The sequence below is a fragment of the Nerophis ophidion genome, linkage group LG10, assembly GCF_033978795.1.
Source record: "Nerophis ophidion isolate RoL-2023_Sa linkage group LG10, RoL_Noph_v1.0, whole genome shotgun sequence".
Lineage (NCBI taxonomy): Eukaryota > Metazoa > Chordata > Actinopteri > Syngnathiformes > Syngnathidae > Nerophis > Nerophis ophidion.
Genome location: NC_084620.1, coordinates 62,127,078 through 62,147,077, shown reverse-complemented (window position 1 = coordinate 62,147,077; position 20,000 = coordinate 62,127,078). Strand labels below are relative to the sequence as shown.

General features: G+C 43.4%; 1 protein-coding gene across 1 annotated transcript in view; it reads left to right on the top strand.

Moving 5' to 3' along the window:
- LOC133561128 (thyrotropin-releasing hormone-degrading ectoenzyme-like) overlaps nucleotides 1-20,000 on the top strand; it is a 141,286-nt gene that overhangs the window by 23,137 nt on the left and 98,149 nt on the right. The window contains exon 4 of the mRNA XM_061914378.1: nucleotides 11,554-11,680. Within this exon, the coding sequence (XP_061770362.1) occupies nucleotides 11,554-11,680 (127 nt within the window). The remainder of the gene's footprint in view (nucleotides 1-11,553; nucleotides 11,681-20,000) is intronic.

Sequence of the window (20,000 nt, the reverse complement as noted above, 5' to 3'; positions counted from 1 at the left end):
AGGGTGTGTCAGTCCATGGCCAGCCAGGTGTAGTGAGTCTTCGTTACGTCGATGGTGGAGGGTGTGTCAGTCCATGGCCAGCCAGGTGTAGTGAGTCTTAGTTACGTCGATGGTGGAGGGTGTGTCAGTCCATGGCCAGCCAGGTGTAGTGAGTCTTAGTTACGTCGATGGTGGAGGGTGTGTCAGTCCATGGCCAGCCAGGTGTAGTGAGTCTTCGTTACGTCGATGGTGGAGGGTGTGTCAGTCCATGGCCAGCCAGGTGTAGTGAGTCTTAGTTACGTCGATGGTGGAGGGTGTGTCAGTCCATGGCCAGCCAGGTGTAGTGAGTCTTAGTTACGTCGATGGTGGAGGGTGTGTCAGTCCATGGCCAGCCAGGTGTAGTGAGTCTTCGTTACGTCGATGGTGGAGGGTGTGTCAGTCCATGGCCAGCCAGGTGTAGTGAGTCTTCGTTACGTCGATGGTGGAGGGTGTGTCAGTCCATGGCCAGCCAGGTGTTGTGAGTCTTCGTTACGTCGATGGTGGAGGGTGTGTCAGTCCATGGCCAGCCAGGTGTAGTGAGTCTTCGTTACGTCGATGGCGGAGGGTGTGCCAGTCCATGGCCAGCCAGGTGTAGTGAGTCTTCGTTACGTCGATGGCGGAGGGTGTGTCAGTCCATGGCCAGCCAGGTGTAGTGAGTCTTAGTTACGTCGATGGTGGAGGGTGTGTCAGTCCATGGCCAGCCAGGTGTAGTGAGTCTTCGTTACGTCGATGGTGGAGGGTGTGTCAGTCCATGGCCAGCCAGGTGTAGTGAGTCTTAGTTACGTCGATGGTGGAGGGTGTGTCAGTCCATGGCCAGCCAGGTGTAGTGAGTCTTAGTTACGTCGATGGTGGAGGGTGTGTCAGTCCATGGCCAGCCAGGTGTAGTGAGTCTTCGTTACGTCGATGGTGGAGGGTGTGTCAGTCCATGGCCAGCCAGGTGTAGTGAGTCTTCGTTACGTCGATGGCGGAGGGTGTGTCAGTCCATGGCCAGCCAGGTGTAGTGAGTCTTCGTTACGTCGATGGCGGAGGGTGTGTCAGTCCATGGCCAGCCAGGTGTAGTGAGTCTTAGTTACGTCGATGGTGGAGGGTGTGTCAGTCCATGGCCAGCCAGGTGTAGTGAGTCTTCGTTACGTCGATGGTGGAGGGTGTGTCAGTCCATGGCCAGCCAGGTGTAGTGAGTCTTAGTTACGTCGATGGTGGAGGGTGTGTCAGTCCATGGCCAGCCAGGTGTAGTGAGTCTTCGTTACGTCGATGGTGGAGGGTGTGTCAGTCCATGGCCAGCCAGGTGTAGTGAGTCTTAGTTACGTCGATGGTGGAGGGTGTGTCAGTCCATGGCCAGCCAGGTGTAGTGAGTCTTCGTTACGTCGATGGTGGAGGGTGTGTCAGTCCATGGCCAGCCAGGTGTAGTGAGTCTTAGTTACGTCGATGGCGGAGGGTGTGTCAGTCCATGGCCAGCCAGGTGTAGTGAGTCTTAGTTACGTCGATGGTGGAGGGTGTGTCAGTCCATGGCCAGCCAGGTGTAGTGAGTCTTCGTTACGTCGATGGCGGAGGGTGTGTCAGTCCATGGCCAGCCAGGTGTAGTGAGTCTTCGTTACGTCGATGGTGGAGGGTGTGTCAGTCCATGGCCAGCCAGGTGTAGTGAGTCTTCGTTACGTCGATGGTGGAGGGTGTGTCAGTCCATGGCCAGCCAGGTGTAGTGAGTCTTCGTTACGTCGATGGTGGAGGGTGTGTCAGTCCATGGCCAGCCAGGTGTAGTGAATCTTAGTTACGTCGATGGTGGAGGGTGTGTCAGTCCATGGCCAGCCAGGTGTAGTGAGTCTTCGTTACGTTGATGGCGGAGGGTGTGTCAGTCCATGGCCAGCCAGGTGTAGTGAGTCTTAGTTACGTCGATGGCGGAGGGTGTGTCAGTCCATGGCCAGCCAGGTGTAGTGAGTCTTCGTTACGTCGATGGTGGAGGGTGTGTCAGTCCATGGCCAGCCAGGTGTAGTGAGTCTTCGTTACGTCGATGGTGGAGGGTGTGTCAGTCCATGGCCAGCCAGGTGTAGTGAGTCTTCGTTACGTCGATGGTGGAGGGTGTGTCAGTCCATGGCCAGCCAGGTGTAGTGAGTCTTCGTTACGTCGATGGTGGAGGGTGTGTCAGTCCATGGCCAGCCAGGTGTAGTGAGTCTTCGTTACGTCGATGGTGGAGGGTGTGTCAGTCCATGGCCAGCCAGGTGTAGTGAGTCTTCGTTACGTCGATGGTGGAGGGTGTGTCAGTCCATGGCCAGCCAGGTGTAGTGAGTCTTCGTTACGTCGATGGTGGAGGGTGTGTCAGTCCATGGCCAGCCAGGTGTAGTGAGTCTTAGTTACGTCGATGGTGGAGGGTGTGTCAGTCCATGGCCAGCCAGGTGTAGTGAGTCTTTGTCTGCACAATGTAGTTATTCTAAATAAAAGACACTTCCCCATGCCGTCCTTTCACTAATTATTGGTAGCCTCTGTTAGGAACACAAAACACACACACACAGCTCTCAGCTTTCTGGCAGACTGATTTCTGCTCCTTCCAACTCAAAAGTCCGAAACACCCTTTCAGTGGCCGAGTGGTTAGAGCAGACCTGGGCTGATTTCAATTTGGCCCGCCGGACATTTCCAAATCATTGTTTGAGATGTTTAAGATGGAAAGTGTAGCTGACATCATGGTGTGTACTCATCTTGTCTAAGTCTTCAACTATACTAAGTCTTTCCTTGCTTGGAATCTGCATCATCTAATTACTTACTATGTCATCTAATTACTTACTATGTCATCTAATTACTTACTATGCTCATCTAATTACTTACTATGTCATCTAATTACTTACTATGTCATCTAATTACTTACTTTGTCATCTAATTACCTACTATGCTCATCTAATTACTTACTATGTCATCTAATTACTTACTATGTCATCTAATTACTTACTATGCTCATCTAATTACTTACTATGTCATCTAATTACTTACTATGTCATCTAATTACTTACTTTGTCATCTAATTACTTACTATGCTCATCTAATTACTTACTATGTCATCTAATTACTTACTCTGTCATCTAATTACTTACTATGCTCATCTAATTACTTACTATGTCATCTAATTACTTACTATGTCATCTAATTACTTACTATGTCATCTAATCACTTACTATGTCATCTAATTACTTACTATACTCATCTAATTACTTACTATGTCATCTAATTACTTACTATGTCATCTAATTACTTACTATGCTCATTTAATTACTTACTATGTCATCTAATAAGTAAATGTGTCAAATGACATGTGAATCGCTCCCACTGCAATCACCTTTATTTCATTTGTTTTCTTCTAGTCCTTCACTCTAACTTTCCTCATCCACGAAATTTTCATCCTCACTCAAATTAATGGGGAAATCATTGCTTTCTCGGTCCGAATCGCTCCAGCTGCTGGTGGCCATGATTGTAAACAATGTTCAGATGTGAGGAGCTCCACAACCCATGATGTCACGCGCACATCGTCTGCTACTTCCGGTACAGGCAAGGCTTTTTTTTATCTGCGACCAAAAGTTGCCAACTTTATGGTGGATGTTCTCTACTAAATCCTTTCAGCAAAAATATGGCAATATGGGGAAATGATGAAGTATGACACATAGAATGGAGCTGCTATCCCCGCTTAAATAAGAACATCTCATTTCAGTAGGCCTTTAAATAAGAAAATTGTTAAAACAACACATCACTTGTACCAACTTTATTGTGTTACTTTTAAAGTGTTTAGGAAGAATATTTACAACAGAATGAGAGCAGTGAAGAACTAGCACCTTCCCACTCAAAAGTCCGAAGCAAGAAGAAGTAAACAACCCGAAAAAATAGTGGACACTTCCCGCACCAGACATCCGGTTCTTCATAAACAAAAGCGATACTTCAAAATAAAATATAAAACCCTTAAAAATCGGTCTAATAATTAGCGATCATCAATCTTCACTAAGACGTCACTTTCCTCACTCGCTCGACATTCGCTGTGAGATGACACCGGCTGCTGCCAGATCATTATTATCAAATAATGACCGACCGGAAGCCCAGAAAACTTTTGCTTTCAACAGACTCTCGCGCTGGACCTGCCGTCAAATCTCTAAAGACAGACCGCGCAGTTCCTGTCTTCACAATAAAAGCCCTGCTTCATCCTGCCTACGCTGACAAAATAAGAGTCTCAGGAAGTCGGCGTGTCGTGTGCAAGCTAGCAAGCTACGGAGTTTGCCGCCGATGTATTTCTTGTAACGTGTTCAAAAAGGAGCATGGAAGCTGGACTAATAAGATGCCGAAAACCAACCACTTTGGTGAAAGGATGACTTGTTTTCCTCCTCCATTTGAAAATGTGGACATTATTATCACTACTGTCCGATTGTAATCAACGCAAGTCATCAGAATCAGGTAATACAGCAACTTATGTTCCTGTCTTCATGAAAGAAAGGAATCTATATGTGTTAAACATGCTTGTAATGTCACTCAATTCATTGACTGAATGATTGAGACTTCTATTAGTAGATTGCACAGTACAGTACATATTAGTAGATTGTACAGTACAGTACATATTATTAGTAGATTGCACAGTACAGTACATATTATTAGTAGATTGCACAGTACAGTACATATTATTAGTAGATTGCAAAGTACAGTACATATTATTAGATTGTACAGTACAGTACGTATTATTAGTAGATTGCACAGTACAGTACATATTATTAGATTGCACAGTACAGTACATATTAGTAGATTGCACAGTACAGTACATATTATTAGTAGATTGCACAGTACAGTACATATTATTAGTAGATTGCACAGTACAGTACATATTAGTAGATTGCACAGTACAGTACATATTATTAGTAGATTGCACAGTACAGTACATATTATTAGATTGTACAGTACAGTACGTATTATTAGTAGATTGCACAGTACAGTACATATTATTAGATTGCACAGTACAGTACATATTAGTAGATTGCACAGTACAGTACATATTATTAGATTGCACAGTACAGTACATATTATTAGTAGATTGCACAGTACAGTACATATTAATAGATTGCACAGTAAAGTACATATTATTAGATTGCACAGTACAGTACATATTAGTAGATTGCACAGTACAGTACATATTATTAGTAGATTGCACAGTACAGTACATATTATTAGTAGATTGCACAGTACAGTACATATTATTAGATTGTACAGTACAGTACATATTAGTAGATTGTACAGTACAGTACATATTCCCTACAATTGACTGCTAAGCAGAGGTGGGTAGAGTAGCCAGACATTGTACTCAAGTAAGAGTACTGCTACTTTAGAGATGTATTACTCAAGTAAAAGTAAGGAGTAGTCACCCAAATATTTACTTGAGTAAAAGTCAAAAGTATGTTGTGAAAAAACTACTCAAGTACTGAGTAACTGATGAGTAACCTGTTCCTTTAATGATGACGGCAACAAGTAATGCACAAAAACATAAAAATAGCAATGAACAAATTCAGAGCCAGGAATATCTCTTAAGCAACCAAAACAATAATAGATATCAAATAATATATATTTGGTTATACACTGTATTGAAAAAAAAATTGAAAATTAATTTTACCTTTGCAACCTCATGATACTATTGGCTAAGTTTTATATTCATAAATGTAAGTTTCTCAATACCCGACCTGTTTTTTGTGCCTTTAAAAAAGATGTAGAACTCTACATTAAAACTCTCTACCTCTAACAGAAAGCTGTGAAAACGATGATGCTGTTTTCCAAATTTAAATTATTTACTGAGATTGAGTGAGCCTATGGCTTTGCACTTTGTTGATTTTATATATATATATATATATATATATGTATATATATATATATATATATATATAATTTTTATATATATATATATATATATATATATATAAATAAATGATAAATGGGTTGTACTTGTATAGCGCTTTTCTACCTTCAAGGTACTCAAAGCGCTTTGACACTACTTCCACATTTACCCATTCACACACACATTCACACACTGATGGAGGGAGCTGCCATGCAAGGCGCCAACCAGCACCCATCAGGAGCAAGGGTGAAGTGTCTTGCTCAGGACACAACGGACGTGACGAGGTTGGTTCTAGGTGGGATTTGAACCAGTGACCCTCGGGTTGCGCACGGCCACTCTCCCCACTGCGCCACGCCGTCCCTGTATAATTTTTGCATTCTATTTTAGTTACTTTAAATTTACAATTCCCTGGCGCTGTTTTGTACGTTTTTTATACTGTTTTTGTACTTACTTTGATTATGATTATTATTTTCAACTGTTTGTAAATGTTGAAATTTATAAATAAAGGTTTATAAAAAAAAGTGCAGTTAATCATGTGAGCGCCTGGCTCTGTTTGATTGGTGAAACAGAGTCAAAGGTCACCAGTGACTGCATTTGATTGGTGAAACAGAGTCAAAGGTCACCAATGACTGCATTTGATTGGTGAAACGCAGGAAGTGATAGATCCTACTTTGAAGGTCTGTCTGACAAAACAAAACAAACAAAGCGTGCATTAACAGATCGATAAAAATCAGTAGCGAGTAGCGAGCTGAATGTAGATAAATGGAACGGAGTAAAAGTAGCGTTTCTTCTCTATAAATATACTCAAGTAAAAGTAAAAGTATGTTGCATTAAAACTACTCTTAGAAGTCCAATCTATCCCAAAAGTTACTCAAGTAGATGTAACTGAGTAAATGTAGCGCGTTACTACCCACCTCTGACACTAAATGGTAACACCCGAATAAGTTTTTCAACTTGTTTAAGTCGGGGTCCACATTTATCCATTCATGGTAAAAAATTAAGTGTCTTGCCCAAGGACACAACGGCAGAAGTGGGGATCAAACCTAGGACCCTCAAGTTGCTGGCACGGCCGCTCTACGAACCGAGTTATACCGCCCCCTCAACACTTTTAACTTGTCAGCAAAAACGTCTCTTTCATAACTAAATAAATATAAATTATATATATGAATGAGGAAAATTATGCAACCTCACCTAATGGTGCAAAAAAAAATGTTTTTTATAATTTGTAAATAATGTGCCGTTGCTCAGTGTCTGTGCTGTGTAGAGCTTGTCAGGGTAACCATGTAGTACTCCTCCCTGTCAGGAGGTGTCAACGGGCACTTCACTGCTTGTGTGACAGTCAGAACGTGTCAGGTGCGACGAGGGTGATCCCAATATGCAGAGCACAGCGGGAGGCAGCGTGAAGGTAAAAAAGGTGTGCAATGACTAAACTAAAAATGAACAAGAGGGCACTGAAGCATTGGGAAGGCTGTGCAAAAGGAAAGTAAAAGTGAACTGGCTACAAAATAAACAAAAACAGAATGCTGGACGACAGCAAAGACTTACAGCGTAGGGAGCAGAGACAATGTCCACAAAACAGTGGTTGTGCCAGCAACTTGAGGGTTCCAAGTTCGATCCCCGCTCCCGCCATCCTCGTCGCTGCCGTTGTGTCCTTGGGCAAGACACTTTACCCACCTGCTCCCAGTGCCACCCACACTGCTTTAAATGGAACTTCAATCAATCAATGTTTATTTATATAGCCCCAAATCACAAATGTCTCAAAGGACTGCACAAGTCATTACGACTACAACATCCTCGGAAGAACCCACAAAAGGGCAAGGAAAACTCACACCCAGTGGGCAGAGAGAATTCACATCCAGTGGGACGCCAGTGACAATGCTGACTATGAGAAACCTTGGAGAGGACCTCAGATGTGGGCAACCCCCCTCTCTAGGGGACCGAAAGCAATGGATGTCGAGCGGGTCTAACATGATACTGTGAAAGTTCAATCCATAGTGGCTCCAACACAGCCGCGAGAGTTCAGTTCAAGCGGATCCAAGACAGCAGCGAGAGTCCCGTCCACAGGAAACCATCTCAAGCGGATCAGCAGCGTAGAGACGTCCCCAACCGATACAGGCGAGCGGTCCATCCTGGGTCCCGACGAGCGGTCCATCCTGGGTCTCGACTCTGGACAGCCAGTACTTCATCCATGGTCATCGGACCGGACCCCCTCCACAAGGGAGGGGGGGACATAGGAGAAAGAAAAGAAGCGGCAGATCAACTGGTCTAAAAAGGAGGTCTATTTAAAGGCTAGAGTATACAGATGAGTTTTAAGGTGAGACTTAAATGCTTCTACTGATATTGGCTTTCACTATGTAAAAGGGCTTTGAGTCACTAGAGAAAAGCGCTATATAAATATAATTGACTACATCCGTACTTGACATGACAATCAACAATGTCTCGACAAAGAAAGATGGCATCCGCACAACCTAAATAGATATAACTATGGTAAATATTTATAAATATTCATCATATCTGAATATATATATTGAATATAATATACTGTATATAAAAATAGATAATAAATATGTTTGCGAACACAAGGAACAAGGAAGGCGTGAACTGCAACAGGAAAAGACCAACAAAATAGGAAGGGCCTCCAAAATACCAGCTCAAAATAAGAACTAAAGCAAAACAGCAACAAAGTCAAAATAAGGCACGGCGACCTGGGTTTCATTTTTAACGGGTTTTGCTGGAGCTGTGCCTCCCTATTTTTTTTAAAATGAAAACAATTTGCCTTGGCTCAAAACGGGTGTAAAAACACGGAGGTAGATCCCCTCCACTTGGTCAAAGGAAAAGTGGGGGCTCAAAACGGGTGTAAAAACACGGAGGTAGATCCCCTCCACTTGGTCAATAGAAAAGTGGGGGCGCCTCTGTTTTATTGATATTTCATCACCATTCATGGCTGCTGACCTGCGCTCGCCTCTCTCCCCGGCTGGCGTGCTGCACAGCGGTCGCCGTGGAGACGTCTGGTGACAAGGCCACTCCTCTATCCGTCGCTAAAGCGCCGCGGTGAACCCGGCCGTCAGCCGAGTGAGCGCGGATGACAGGATACTTCAGCTTGACCTCTTGGCTTTTATTGTGAAAATATGTCTGAAAGAGACACTCCCAGAGTTGGACAAAGTGCTGTGTGTTGATTGGTGGATAGACAAGGCTCACTCATCCTCAGGACCAAGTCCATACTCAGAATGCTGAGTGGAAGTGTGCCAGTACATACTTATGCACTCCAAATGCTGGGTAGAAGTATTGCAAGTCTAGCCTTCTGCATACTTATGCACAAAGAATACTAAGTGGAAGTATGAAAGTCCATACTTAATGTATGCATACCTATGCATTTAGTATGCTATAATGCAAGATTGCAAAGCCATACTTACTGTATGCATACTTATACATTCAGAATGCTTAGTTTAAGTATGCAAGTCGATACCTACTGTATGCATACTTATACTCTCAGAGTGCTTAATTTAAGTATGCAAGTCCATACTTACTGTATACATACTTATGCACTCAGAATGCTTAGTGTAAGTATGCAAGTCCATACTTACTGCAAGCATACTTATGCATTTAGTTTGCTATAATGTACATATGCAAGTCCATACTTATTGTATGCATACTTTTGTACTCAGAATGCTTAGTTTAAGTATATAAGTCCATACTAACGGTATGCATACTTATGCACTCAGAATGCATAGTGTAAGTCTGCATATCCATACTTACTGTATGCATACTTATGCACTCAGAATGCTTAGTGTAAAAATATAAGTCCATACACACACTAAGCATTCTGAGTGCATAAGTATGCATACAGTAAATATGCAGGTCCATACTTACTATATGCTTACTTATGCACTCAGAATGCTTAGTGTAAAAACTCGGGTCCATACTTACTGTATGCACACTTATGCACTCAAAATGCTTAGTGTAAGTATGCAAGTTCACACTTACTGTATGCAAACTTTAATGATCCATTCTGGAAATTGTGTCTACTTATTATGCACTCACAATGTTGTGTATGTATGCAAGTCCATACTTATGCACACTTATTCAATCAGAATGCTAAAAGTAAGTATGCAATTCCACACTAAAGCATACGTTTGCACTCAGAATGCTGAGTGTAAGTGTACGGGTCCATACTTCTCCATACTTGTGCAATCAGAACGCCAAGCGTGTGTCCGCAAGTGTGCGAGTGGGTTGAGTGCGCCAGTGTGCGAGTGGGTTGGGTGCGCAAGTGTGCAAGTGGGTTGAGTGCGCAAGTGTGCGAGTGGGTTGAGTGCGCCAGTGTGCGAGTGGGTTGAGTGCGCAAGTGTGCGAGTGGGTTGAGTGCGCAAGTGTGCGAGTGGGTTGAGTGCGCAAGTGTGCGAGTGGGTTGAGTGCGCAAGTGTGCGAGTGGGTTGAGTGCGCAAGTGTGCGAGTGGGTTGAGTGCGCCAGTGTGCGAGTGGGTTGAGTGCGCAAGTGTGCGAGTGGGTTGAGTGCGCAAGTGTGCGAGTGGGTTGAGTGTGCGAGTGGGTTGAGTGCGCAAGTGTGCGAGTGGGTTGAGTGCGCAAGTGTGCGAGTGGGTTGAGTGCGCAAGTGTGCGAGTGGGTTGAGTGCGCAAGTGTGCGAGCGGGTTGAGTGCGCCAGTGTGCGAGCGGGTTGAGTGCGCAAGTGTGCGAGTGGGTTGAGTGCGCAAGTGTGCGAGTGGGTTGAGTGCGCAAGTGTGCAAGTGGGTTGAGTGCGCAAGTGTGCGAGTGGGTTGAGTGCGCAAGTGTGCGAGTGGGTTGAGTGTGCGAGTGCGTTGAGTGCGCAAGTGTGCGAGTGGGTTGAGTGTGCGAGTGGGTTGAGTGCGCAAGTGTGCGAGCGGGTTGAGTGCGCCAGTGTGCGAGTGGGTTGAGTGCGCAAGTGTGCGAGTGGGTTGAGTGCGCAAGTGTGCGAGTGGGTTGAGTGCGCAAGTGTGCAAGTGGGTTGAGTGCGCAAGTGTGCGAGTGGGTTGAGTGCGCAAGTGTGCGAGTGGGTTGAGTGTGCGAGTGCGTTGAGTGCGCAAGTGTGCGAGTGGGTTGAGTGTGCGAGTGGGTTGAGTGCGCAAGTGTGCGAGTGCGTGAGTTGAGACAGAGCCCTCCTCTTCTTCGCATGTGGCAACATGTCAACAATGAGGCCAGTCACATGACCAGGAAGTATGGATTATGGATCCTGGCTCATGTGTTGCACGTGCGGGTCGCACATTCCGCATGACGCCCGCACCGTGCTCGGTGAAGTGGAAGACGGCGATGAGTCACATGTGAACAAACCTCTCAAGGCCCAAGCGGGGTTTTTTTTTACATGCTTTTTTCATTTTATTTATCTTTGCTTTTTGGGCTTTTTGGACCCTGATTAGAATAACAACTAAGAATCATCTTCTGATGTGATGTACTTAGTCCATAAGTACACAAATGTGTACTTCATGTGTAGTGACATGCTAATTCTTATTTTTACACTCCCCCCCCCCCCCAAATTCCATTGTATGTTATACTCTTCTGACACCCCCAGATGGCAGTATAAGTGTCCACATAAGTGGCCATTAGACCCCAATTCAGTAGTGTACACAATTTGTCCACGCATGTGGCCACTAAGCCTTTAGATGTTTTAAAGACGTGTTTTCATTGATCCTAAATAAAGTTTATTTCCCTCCTCTCCCTTTTAGATCCGTTTGTACGCACGGCCGGACGCCATCGCCAGCGGGGCCGGGGACTACGCCCTGCATGTCACCAAGAGGCTACTGGGATTCTACCAGGACTACTTCAAAGTCCAGTACTCGCTGCCCAAACTCGGTAAGCAGCCCGGACTTTACCACTGTGCTGTGTCCTGGTCTTGTGTGGGCGGAGCTAATGTAGTGGATGGTGGGTTTAGCTGCATGTATAGTGGATCTAGCATAATGTTCTAAGAGTCCAGTCCGTAGTGGATCTAACATAATACTGAGAGTCCAGTCCATAGTGGATCTAACATAATAGTGAGAGTCCAGTCCATAGTGGATCTAACATAATAGTGAGAGTCCATTCAGTCCATAGTGGATCTAATATAATAGTGTGAGAGTCTAGTCCATAGTGGATCTAACATAATAGTGTGAGAGTCCAGTCCATAGTGGATCTAACATAATAGTGTGAGCGTCCAGTCCATAGTGGGTCTAACATAATAGTGAGAGTCCAGTCCATAGTGGATCGAACATAATAGTGAGAGTCCAGTCCAAAGTGGATCTAACATAATGTTCTAAGAGTCCAGTCCATAGTGGATCTAGCATAATAGTGTGAGAGTCCAGTCCATAGTGGATCTAACATAATAGTGTGAGAGTCCAGTCCATAGTGGATCTAACATAATAGTGTGAGAGTCCAGTCCATAGTGGGTCTAACATAATAGTGAGAGTCCAGTCCATAGTGGATCGAACATAATAGTGAGAGTCCAGTCCAAAGTGGATCTAGCATAATGTTCTATGAGTCCAGTCCGTAGTGGATCTAACCTAATAGTGTGAGAGTCCAGTCCATAGTGGATCTCACATAATAGTGAGAGTCCAGTCCATAGTGGGTCTAACATAATAGTGAGAGTCCAGTCCATAGTGGATCGAACATAATAGTGAGAGTCCAGTCCAAAGTGGATCTAGCATAATGTTCTAAGAGTCCAGTCCATAGTGGATCTAGCATAATGTTCTAAGAGTCCAGTCCGTAGTGGATCTAACATAATAGTGTGAGAGTCCAGTCCATAGTGGATCTCACATAATAGTGAGAGTCGAATCCATAGTGGATCTAGCATAATGTTCTAAGAGTCCAGTCCTCATTGGATCTAACATAATATTGTGAGAGTCCGGTCCATAGTGGATCTAACATAATAGTTAGAGTCCAGTCTATAGTGGATCTAACATAATAGTGTGAGAGTCAAGTCCATAGTGGATCTAACATAATAGTGAGAGTCCAGTCCATAGTGGATCTAACATAATAGTGTGAGAGTCCAGTCCATAGTGGATCTAACATAATAGTTAGAGTCCAGTGTGTAGTGGATCTAACATAATAGTTAGAGTCCAGTGTATAGTGGATCAAACATAATAGTTAGAGTCCAGTGTATAGTGGATCTAACATAATAGTTAGAGTCCAGTGTGTAGTGGATCTAACATAATAGGTAGAGTCCAGTGTATAGTGGATCTAACATAATAGTTAGAGTCCAGTCCATAGTGGATCTAACATAATAGTTAGAGTCCAGTGTGTAGTGGATCTAACATAATAGTTAGAGTCCAGTGTATAGTGGATCTAACATAATAGTTAGAGTCCAGTGTGTAGTGGATCTAACATAATAGTTAGAGTCCAGTGTATAGTGGATCTAACATAATAGTTAGAGTCCAGTCCATAGTGGATCTAACATAATAGTTAGAGTCCAGTGTGTAGTGGATCTAACATAATAGTTAGAGTCCAGTGTGTAGTGGATCCAACATAATAGTTAGAGTCCAGTCCATAGTGGATCTAACATAATAGTTAGAGTCCAGTGTGTAGTGGATCTAACATAATAGTTAGAGTCCAGTGTATAGTGGATCTAACATAATAGTTAGAGTCCAGTGTGTAGTGGATCCAACATAATAGTTAGAGTCCAGTGTATAGTGGATCTAACATAATAGTTAGAGTCCAGTCCATAGTGGATCCAACATAATAGTTAGAGTCCAGTGTGTAGTGGATCTAACATAATAGTTAGAGTCCAGTGTATAGTGGATCTAACATAATAGTGAGAGTCCAGTGTATAGTGGATCTAACATAATAGTGAGAGTCCAGTGTGTAGTGGATCTAACATAATAGTTAGAGTCCAGTCCATAGTGGATCTAACATAATAGTGAGAGTCCAGTGTATAGTGGATCTAACATAATAGTGAGAGTCCAGTGTGTAGTGGATCTAACATAATAGTTAGAGTCCAGTGTGTAGTGGATCTAACATAATAGTTAGAGTCCAGTGTATAGTGGATCCAACATAATAGTTAGAGTCCAGTCCATAGTGGATCTAACATAATAGTGAGAGTCCAGTGTATAGTGGATCTAACATAATAGTGAGAGTCCAGTGTGTAGTGGATCTAACATAATAGTTAGAGTCCAGTGTGTAGTGGATCTAACATAATAGTTAGAGTCCAGTGTGTAGTGGATCTAACATAATAGTTAGAGTCCAGGGTATAGTGGACTTTGACTTTACAGAGCAGTGGTCTTCCTGTGCCTCCTCAGACTTGACATCAGCAGATGTTAGCAGGTGTTGATGCTCCGGTCTGTGCACATGGTCTCTGTGGGCCCACCTCCGAGTCCGCATGACCACACTGATGTGGACACGCGGCCTCGGCCTGGCCCCCTTTTTTCTTTTTTTTCCGCTCGCTTGATGTGAGCGTGAGGTCCCAGAGCCGCCGGGCGCCATCTGTTGTCAATCCGCTCGCTTCACTCCCCCGAGGACCGCCGAGGGAACCGCGGGCGGAAACGCAAACTTCACGAGTCAGCAAAGAAAAAAGTAATCTCGAAACACGTGTTGGCGTCCCTAAGAAGTCATGAAGTGGTGATCATGTAACGCGTCGGGCTGGGATGGCGGCGTGCTATCTCGTAGGCGTGACCCTGCGGCGCGTGCAGGCTCAGGTGATGTGCCCGCCCGCGCTGTTGGACTCAATCTGGGTGTGAAGCACGCCAAGTGGACTGATGTGTTCTGTGGGGTTCTGGCTCCATCTGGGACCCGCAGACAGCAGTGCCCGAGGGTGCCCACGCACACACGCACACACACACACACACACACACACACACACACACACACACACACACACACACACACACACACACCTACACGCCGCGCTCTCACAGCTCGGCTTTTCTCTTTTTGTCTGTCCGCCTCAGGCCGACACGCAACAACAGATGGATTTAAGTAAAACACACACACACACACACACACATTGAGCTGCAGGCCAGTCAGCTGTCTGCATGCTGCTACTTTTTACGGCCGCTTCACTGCCATTCCACTCCAAGACGGAGCAGAACCAAAGCCAAGAAGTTCTACTCGGGGATCGTTGCGTTATCAGCGTGTCCAAGTGATGAAGACTCCTCCGTCACGCCTCCTGTTACCGTGGCAATGTCTCCCCAACTGCCCATCAGCCATGGAAGTCGATCAAAGTGGGCAAAGGGCCAAAGGTTTCCGGTGGACAGAAGACATCTTTAATCAATCAATGTTTACTTATAATGTCCTAACTCCCCAGTGTCTCAAAGGGCTGCACAAGTCACAACCACATCCTCGGCTCAGATCCCACATCAGGGCAAGGAAAAACTCAACCCAATAGGGTGACAATGAGAAACTTTGGAGGGGACTGTAGTCCATAGTAGGGCTGGGTATCATCAGGTACCTCGCGGTACGATAATATCACGATATTTTGCCCACGATAACAATAAGATCACGATACAAGGATTATGCGATAATCGATGTGTTGAAAGAAATGTCATCCACGATACATCAGGATTTCAGTGTCACTGAAGAAATTCTAAATTTATTGACTGCACTGAATCAATTTCACCAACATGTTTTTTGTCAGTGCAAATTAAAATGATTAAAAAAAACAAAATGAATGCAGAAAATAAACATTTCAGTGCTACTGAACTTCAAATTGTTTTATGAAAACTGGCACTTGACTGTATATAAAAAACAAACATTTCAGTCTGGGTGGTCTTATGAAAACCTGAGAACACATTTTAAGATCCTACATGGTCTAAGATCTTTAGAAATAAAGCAGGCAATGGACTTAGTGATGCTGGCAGCAACTGAGGATGCAGGAGGAAGTTCTGCTTTAAACACGATGTTGATTGGAGGCTGGCTAACAGAAATGTTAGCATTAGCGTTGCTACTCGCCATTTGCTCCGTGGCGAACTCAGGATGATGGCGGACAAGTTGGCTGTGCATGTTTGTTGTGTTGCTCGTGTACTTGACCTTCGTGAGACACTTCTTGCACATTGCAAACTCTTCATCAAGTGTTGTTTTGTTGTCTGTGTAGTAAAAGCTGAAGTGGGCCCAGACTTTACATTTAAAAGTGGCCGCTGCATCTTTCACGGCTTTTTCTCTGCTATTCAATCCTCCGCTTTGCAGCATTCCCTCCATCTGCTGCTTCTTCTTCTTCTTCTTTCCTTTCAAAGAGTACTCTACTAGAGTACTCTAGAGTACTGCGCTAGAGCGCCATGATGTGGAGGCTCCAAGTAGTGACTCCATAAATCAAACAGGTTTTTGTGGGTGAATCTGTTTAAAACGGCTGTATGTTTATGTTTATAAATATCCATATTTGACGCCCGTGTATCAATAACACACCGCAAGAGGAAATATCGCAATATATCGTAGTATCGATGTTTTGGCACACCTCTAGTCCATAGTGGATCTAACATAATAGTGTGAGAGTCCAGTCCATAGTGGATCTAACATAATAGTGTGAGAGTCCAGTCCATAGTAGATCTAACATAATAGTGAGAGTCCAGTCCATAGTGGAACTAACATAATAGTGAGAGTCCAGTCCATAGTGGATCTAACATAATAGTGTGAGAGTCCAGTCCATAGTGGATCTAACATAATAGTGTGAGAGTCCAGTTCATAGTAGATCTAACATAATAGTGAGAGTCCAGTCCATAGTGGAACTAACATAATAGTGAGAGTCCAGTCCATAGTGGATCTAACATAATAGTGTGAGAGTCCAGTCCATAGTGGATCTAACATAATAGTGTGAGAGTCCAGTCCATAGTGGATCTAACATAATAGTGTGAGAGTCCAGTCCATAGTGGATCTAACATAATAGTGTGAGAGTCCAGTCCATAGTGGATCTAACATAATAGTGTGAGAGTCCAGTCCATAGTAGATCTAACATAATAGTGAGAGTCCAGTCCATAGTGGATCTAACATAATAGTGAGAGTCCAGTCCATAGTGGATCTAACATAATAGTGAGAGTCCAGTCCATAGTGGATCTAACATAATAGTGAGAGTCCAGTCCATAGTGGATCTAACATAATAGTGAGAGTCCAGTCCATAGTGGATCTAACATAATAGTGAGAGTCCAGTCCATAGTGGATCTAACATAATAGTGAGAGTCCAGTCCATAGTGGATCTAACATAATAGTGAGAGTCCAGTCCATAGTGGATCTAACATAATAGTGTGAGTCCAGTCTATAGTGGATCTAACATAATAGTGAGAGTCCAGTCCATAGTGGATCTAACATAATAGTGAGAGTCCAGTCCATAGTGGATCTAACATAATAGTGAGAGTCCAGTCCATAGTGGATCTAACATAATAGTGAGAGTCCAGTCCATAGTGGATCTAACATAATAGTGAGAGTCCAGTCCATAGTGGATCTAACATAATAGTGTGAGTCCAGTCTATAGTGGATCTAACATAATAGTGTGAGAGTCCAGTCCATAGTGGATCTAACATAATAGTGTGAGAGTCCAGTCCATAGTGGATCTAACATAATAGTGAGAGTCCAGTCCATAGTGGATCTAACATAATAGTGAGAGTCCAGTCTATAGTGGATCTAACATAATAGTGAGAGTCCAGTCCATAGTGGATCTAACATAATAGTGAGAGTCCAGTCCATAGTGGATCTAACATAATAGTGTGAGAGTCCAGTCCATAGTGGATCTAACATAGTAGTGTGAGTCCAGTCTATAGTGGATCCAACATAATAGTGAGAGTCCAGTCCATAGTGGATCTAACATAATAGTGAGAGTCCAGTCCATAGTGGATCTAACATAATAGTGAGAGTCCAGTCCATAGTGGATCTAACATAATAGTGTGAGACTCCAGTCCATAGTGGATCTGACATAATAGTGTGAGTCCAGTCTATAGTGGATCTAACATAATAGTGTGAGTCCAGTCCATAGTGGATCTAACATAATAGTGAGAGTCCAGTCCATAGTGGATCCAACATAATAGTGAGAGTCCAGTCCATAGTGGATCTAACATAATAGTGTGAGTCCAGTCTATAGTGGATCTAACATAATAGTGTGAGAGTCCAGTCCATAGTGGATCTAACATAATAGTGTGAGAGTCCAGTCCATAGTGGATCTAACATAATAGTGAGAGTCCAGTCTATAGTGGATCTAACATAATAGTGAGAGTCCAGTCCATAGTGGATCTAACATAATAGTGTGAGTCCAGTCTATAGTGGATCTAACATAATAGTGTGAGAGTCCAGTCCATAGTGGATCTAACATAATAGTGTGAGAGTCCAGTCCATAGTGGATCCAACATAATAGTGAGAGTCCAGTCTATAGTGGATCTAACATAATAGTGAGAGTCCAGTCCATAGTGGATCTAACATAATAGTGAGAGTCCAGTCTATAGTGGATCTAACATAATAGTGAGAGTCCAGTCCATAGTGGATCTAACATAATAGTGAGAGTCCAGTCTATAGTGGATCTAACACATGTAAAGGCTAGAGTATACAAATGAGTTTTAAGATGGGACTTAAATGCTTCTACTGAGGTAACATCTCTAACTGTTACTGCTAGAACATTCCAGAGTACTGAAGCCCCAATAGAAAAGGCTCTATAGCCCGCAGACTGTTTTTGGGCTCTGAGAATCACTAATAAGCCAAAGTCCTTTGAAAGCAGATGTGTTGCCGGGACATAAGGTACATTATGTCATCATACATGCAAACCTTCCAGTTTGGCTTCCAAGTCCACATCTTCGTCCCCAGACAAGACGAAGAAGAAGATATGTCATCGCCCATCGATTCTCAGGCGCTCGAATGGACGCTTTAGGACACGTCTGCTGATTCAATTAGGAACTGTCAGAGGAACTTCCACTCGGGTCATTCAGCTCAGTTACAACTGCTAACTGTGTGTGTGTGTGTGTGTGTGTGTGTGTGTGTGTGTGTGTGTGTGTGTGTGTGTGTGTGTGTGTGTGTGTGTGTGTGTCTGTGTGCGTGTGTTTGTGTCTGTGTGTGTGTGTGTGTGTGTGCGTGCGTGTGTGTGTGTGTGTGTGTGTGTGTGTGTGTGTGTGTGTGTGTGTGTGTGTGTGTTGTATTTACTGTGTGTATTTATGATGTGTATATGTATTTATGGCGGTCTTGCTTGGGAGTTATAAGATGGGCGTGGCTAGCACTGTCATGTGACTACTTAGGTAGCTTTTAAAAATGGTGACATTGTTAGTTTGGTCAAAGACAGCGTGCTTCATCACTGGTAAGATCATTTTGTGTCCGCTTTTCTTGCTTAGATCAACTGAACTATTGTTTAAAATCCATGTTTGCTGGCTTCCTTTCTGTTGTGTTTGTTGTGTGTCCGCGTGTTGTGTGGCTGCTGGCTGTTTGACAAACACGCACTGTTTTAGCTTCTGAAGGACGTCGACAAAATGATGAAGTAAAAGAGTACAAGCAGATTAAACTCTGTTGTATTAGAGTGTTGTCACCTTGTGTGTGTCCGGATGAATTTGAGTGATTGTGGGTTTATTCTTGGCTTGAGTTTGAAAATACCGGCACTTTACTTCCTGGTTTGGCTGATGGGATTTGTAGTTCTCTGATGTAGTTCAGCTTAAATGTAATGTGTGGCTCAAACAGAGCACCTTTGTTTATGTTCTTTTTTAGTATGTTTGTCCATGAATCATGGCCACATTAGAAATGATTCTGATCACATTTAAAACATTATATGACATAAATTAATGATGATAATAAAATGTAATGCTAAAATGAATAAGTTAGGATAAAATCACAGGGATTGATAATATGTCATATCATGGTTGACAACAATATGCTTCAGTTGATTAATTCATGTCCAATATTTACATTATGATGATTCAAAAATAGATACATTGTTTTGTTCTGTTCATGTTTACTTTTAAATTATTACCTGCTGCTACTACTGCTGCTACTACTACTACTGCTGCTACTGCTATTACTACTGCTGCTATTACTACTACTGCTGCTACTGCTATTACTACTGCTGCTATTACTACTACTACTACTACTGCTGCTACTGCTATTACTACTGCTGCTATTACTACTACTGCTGCTACTGCTGTTACTGCTATTACTACTACTATTACTACTGCTGCTATTACTACTACTACTACTACTGCTATTACTACAACTACTACTACTACAATTACTACTGCTGCTATTACTACTACTACTA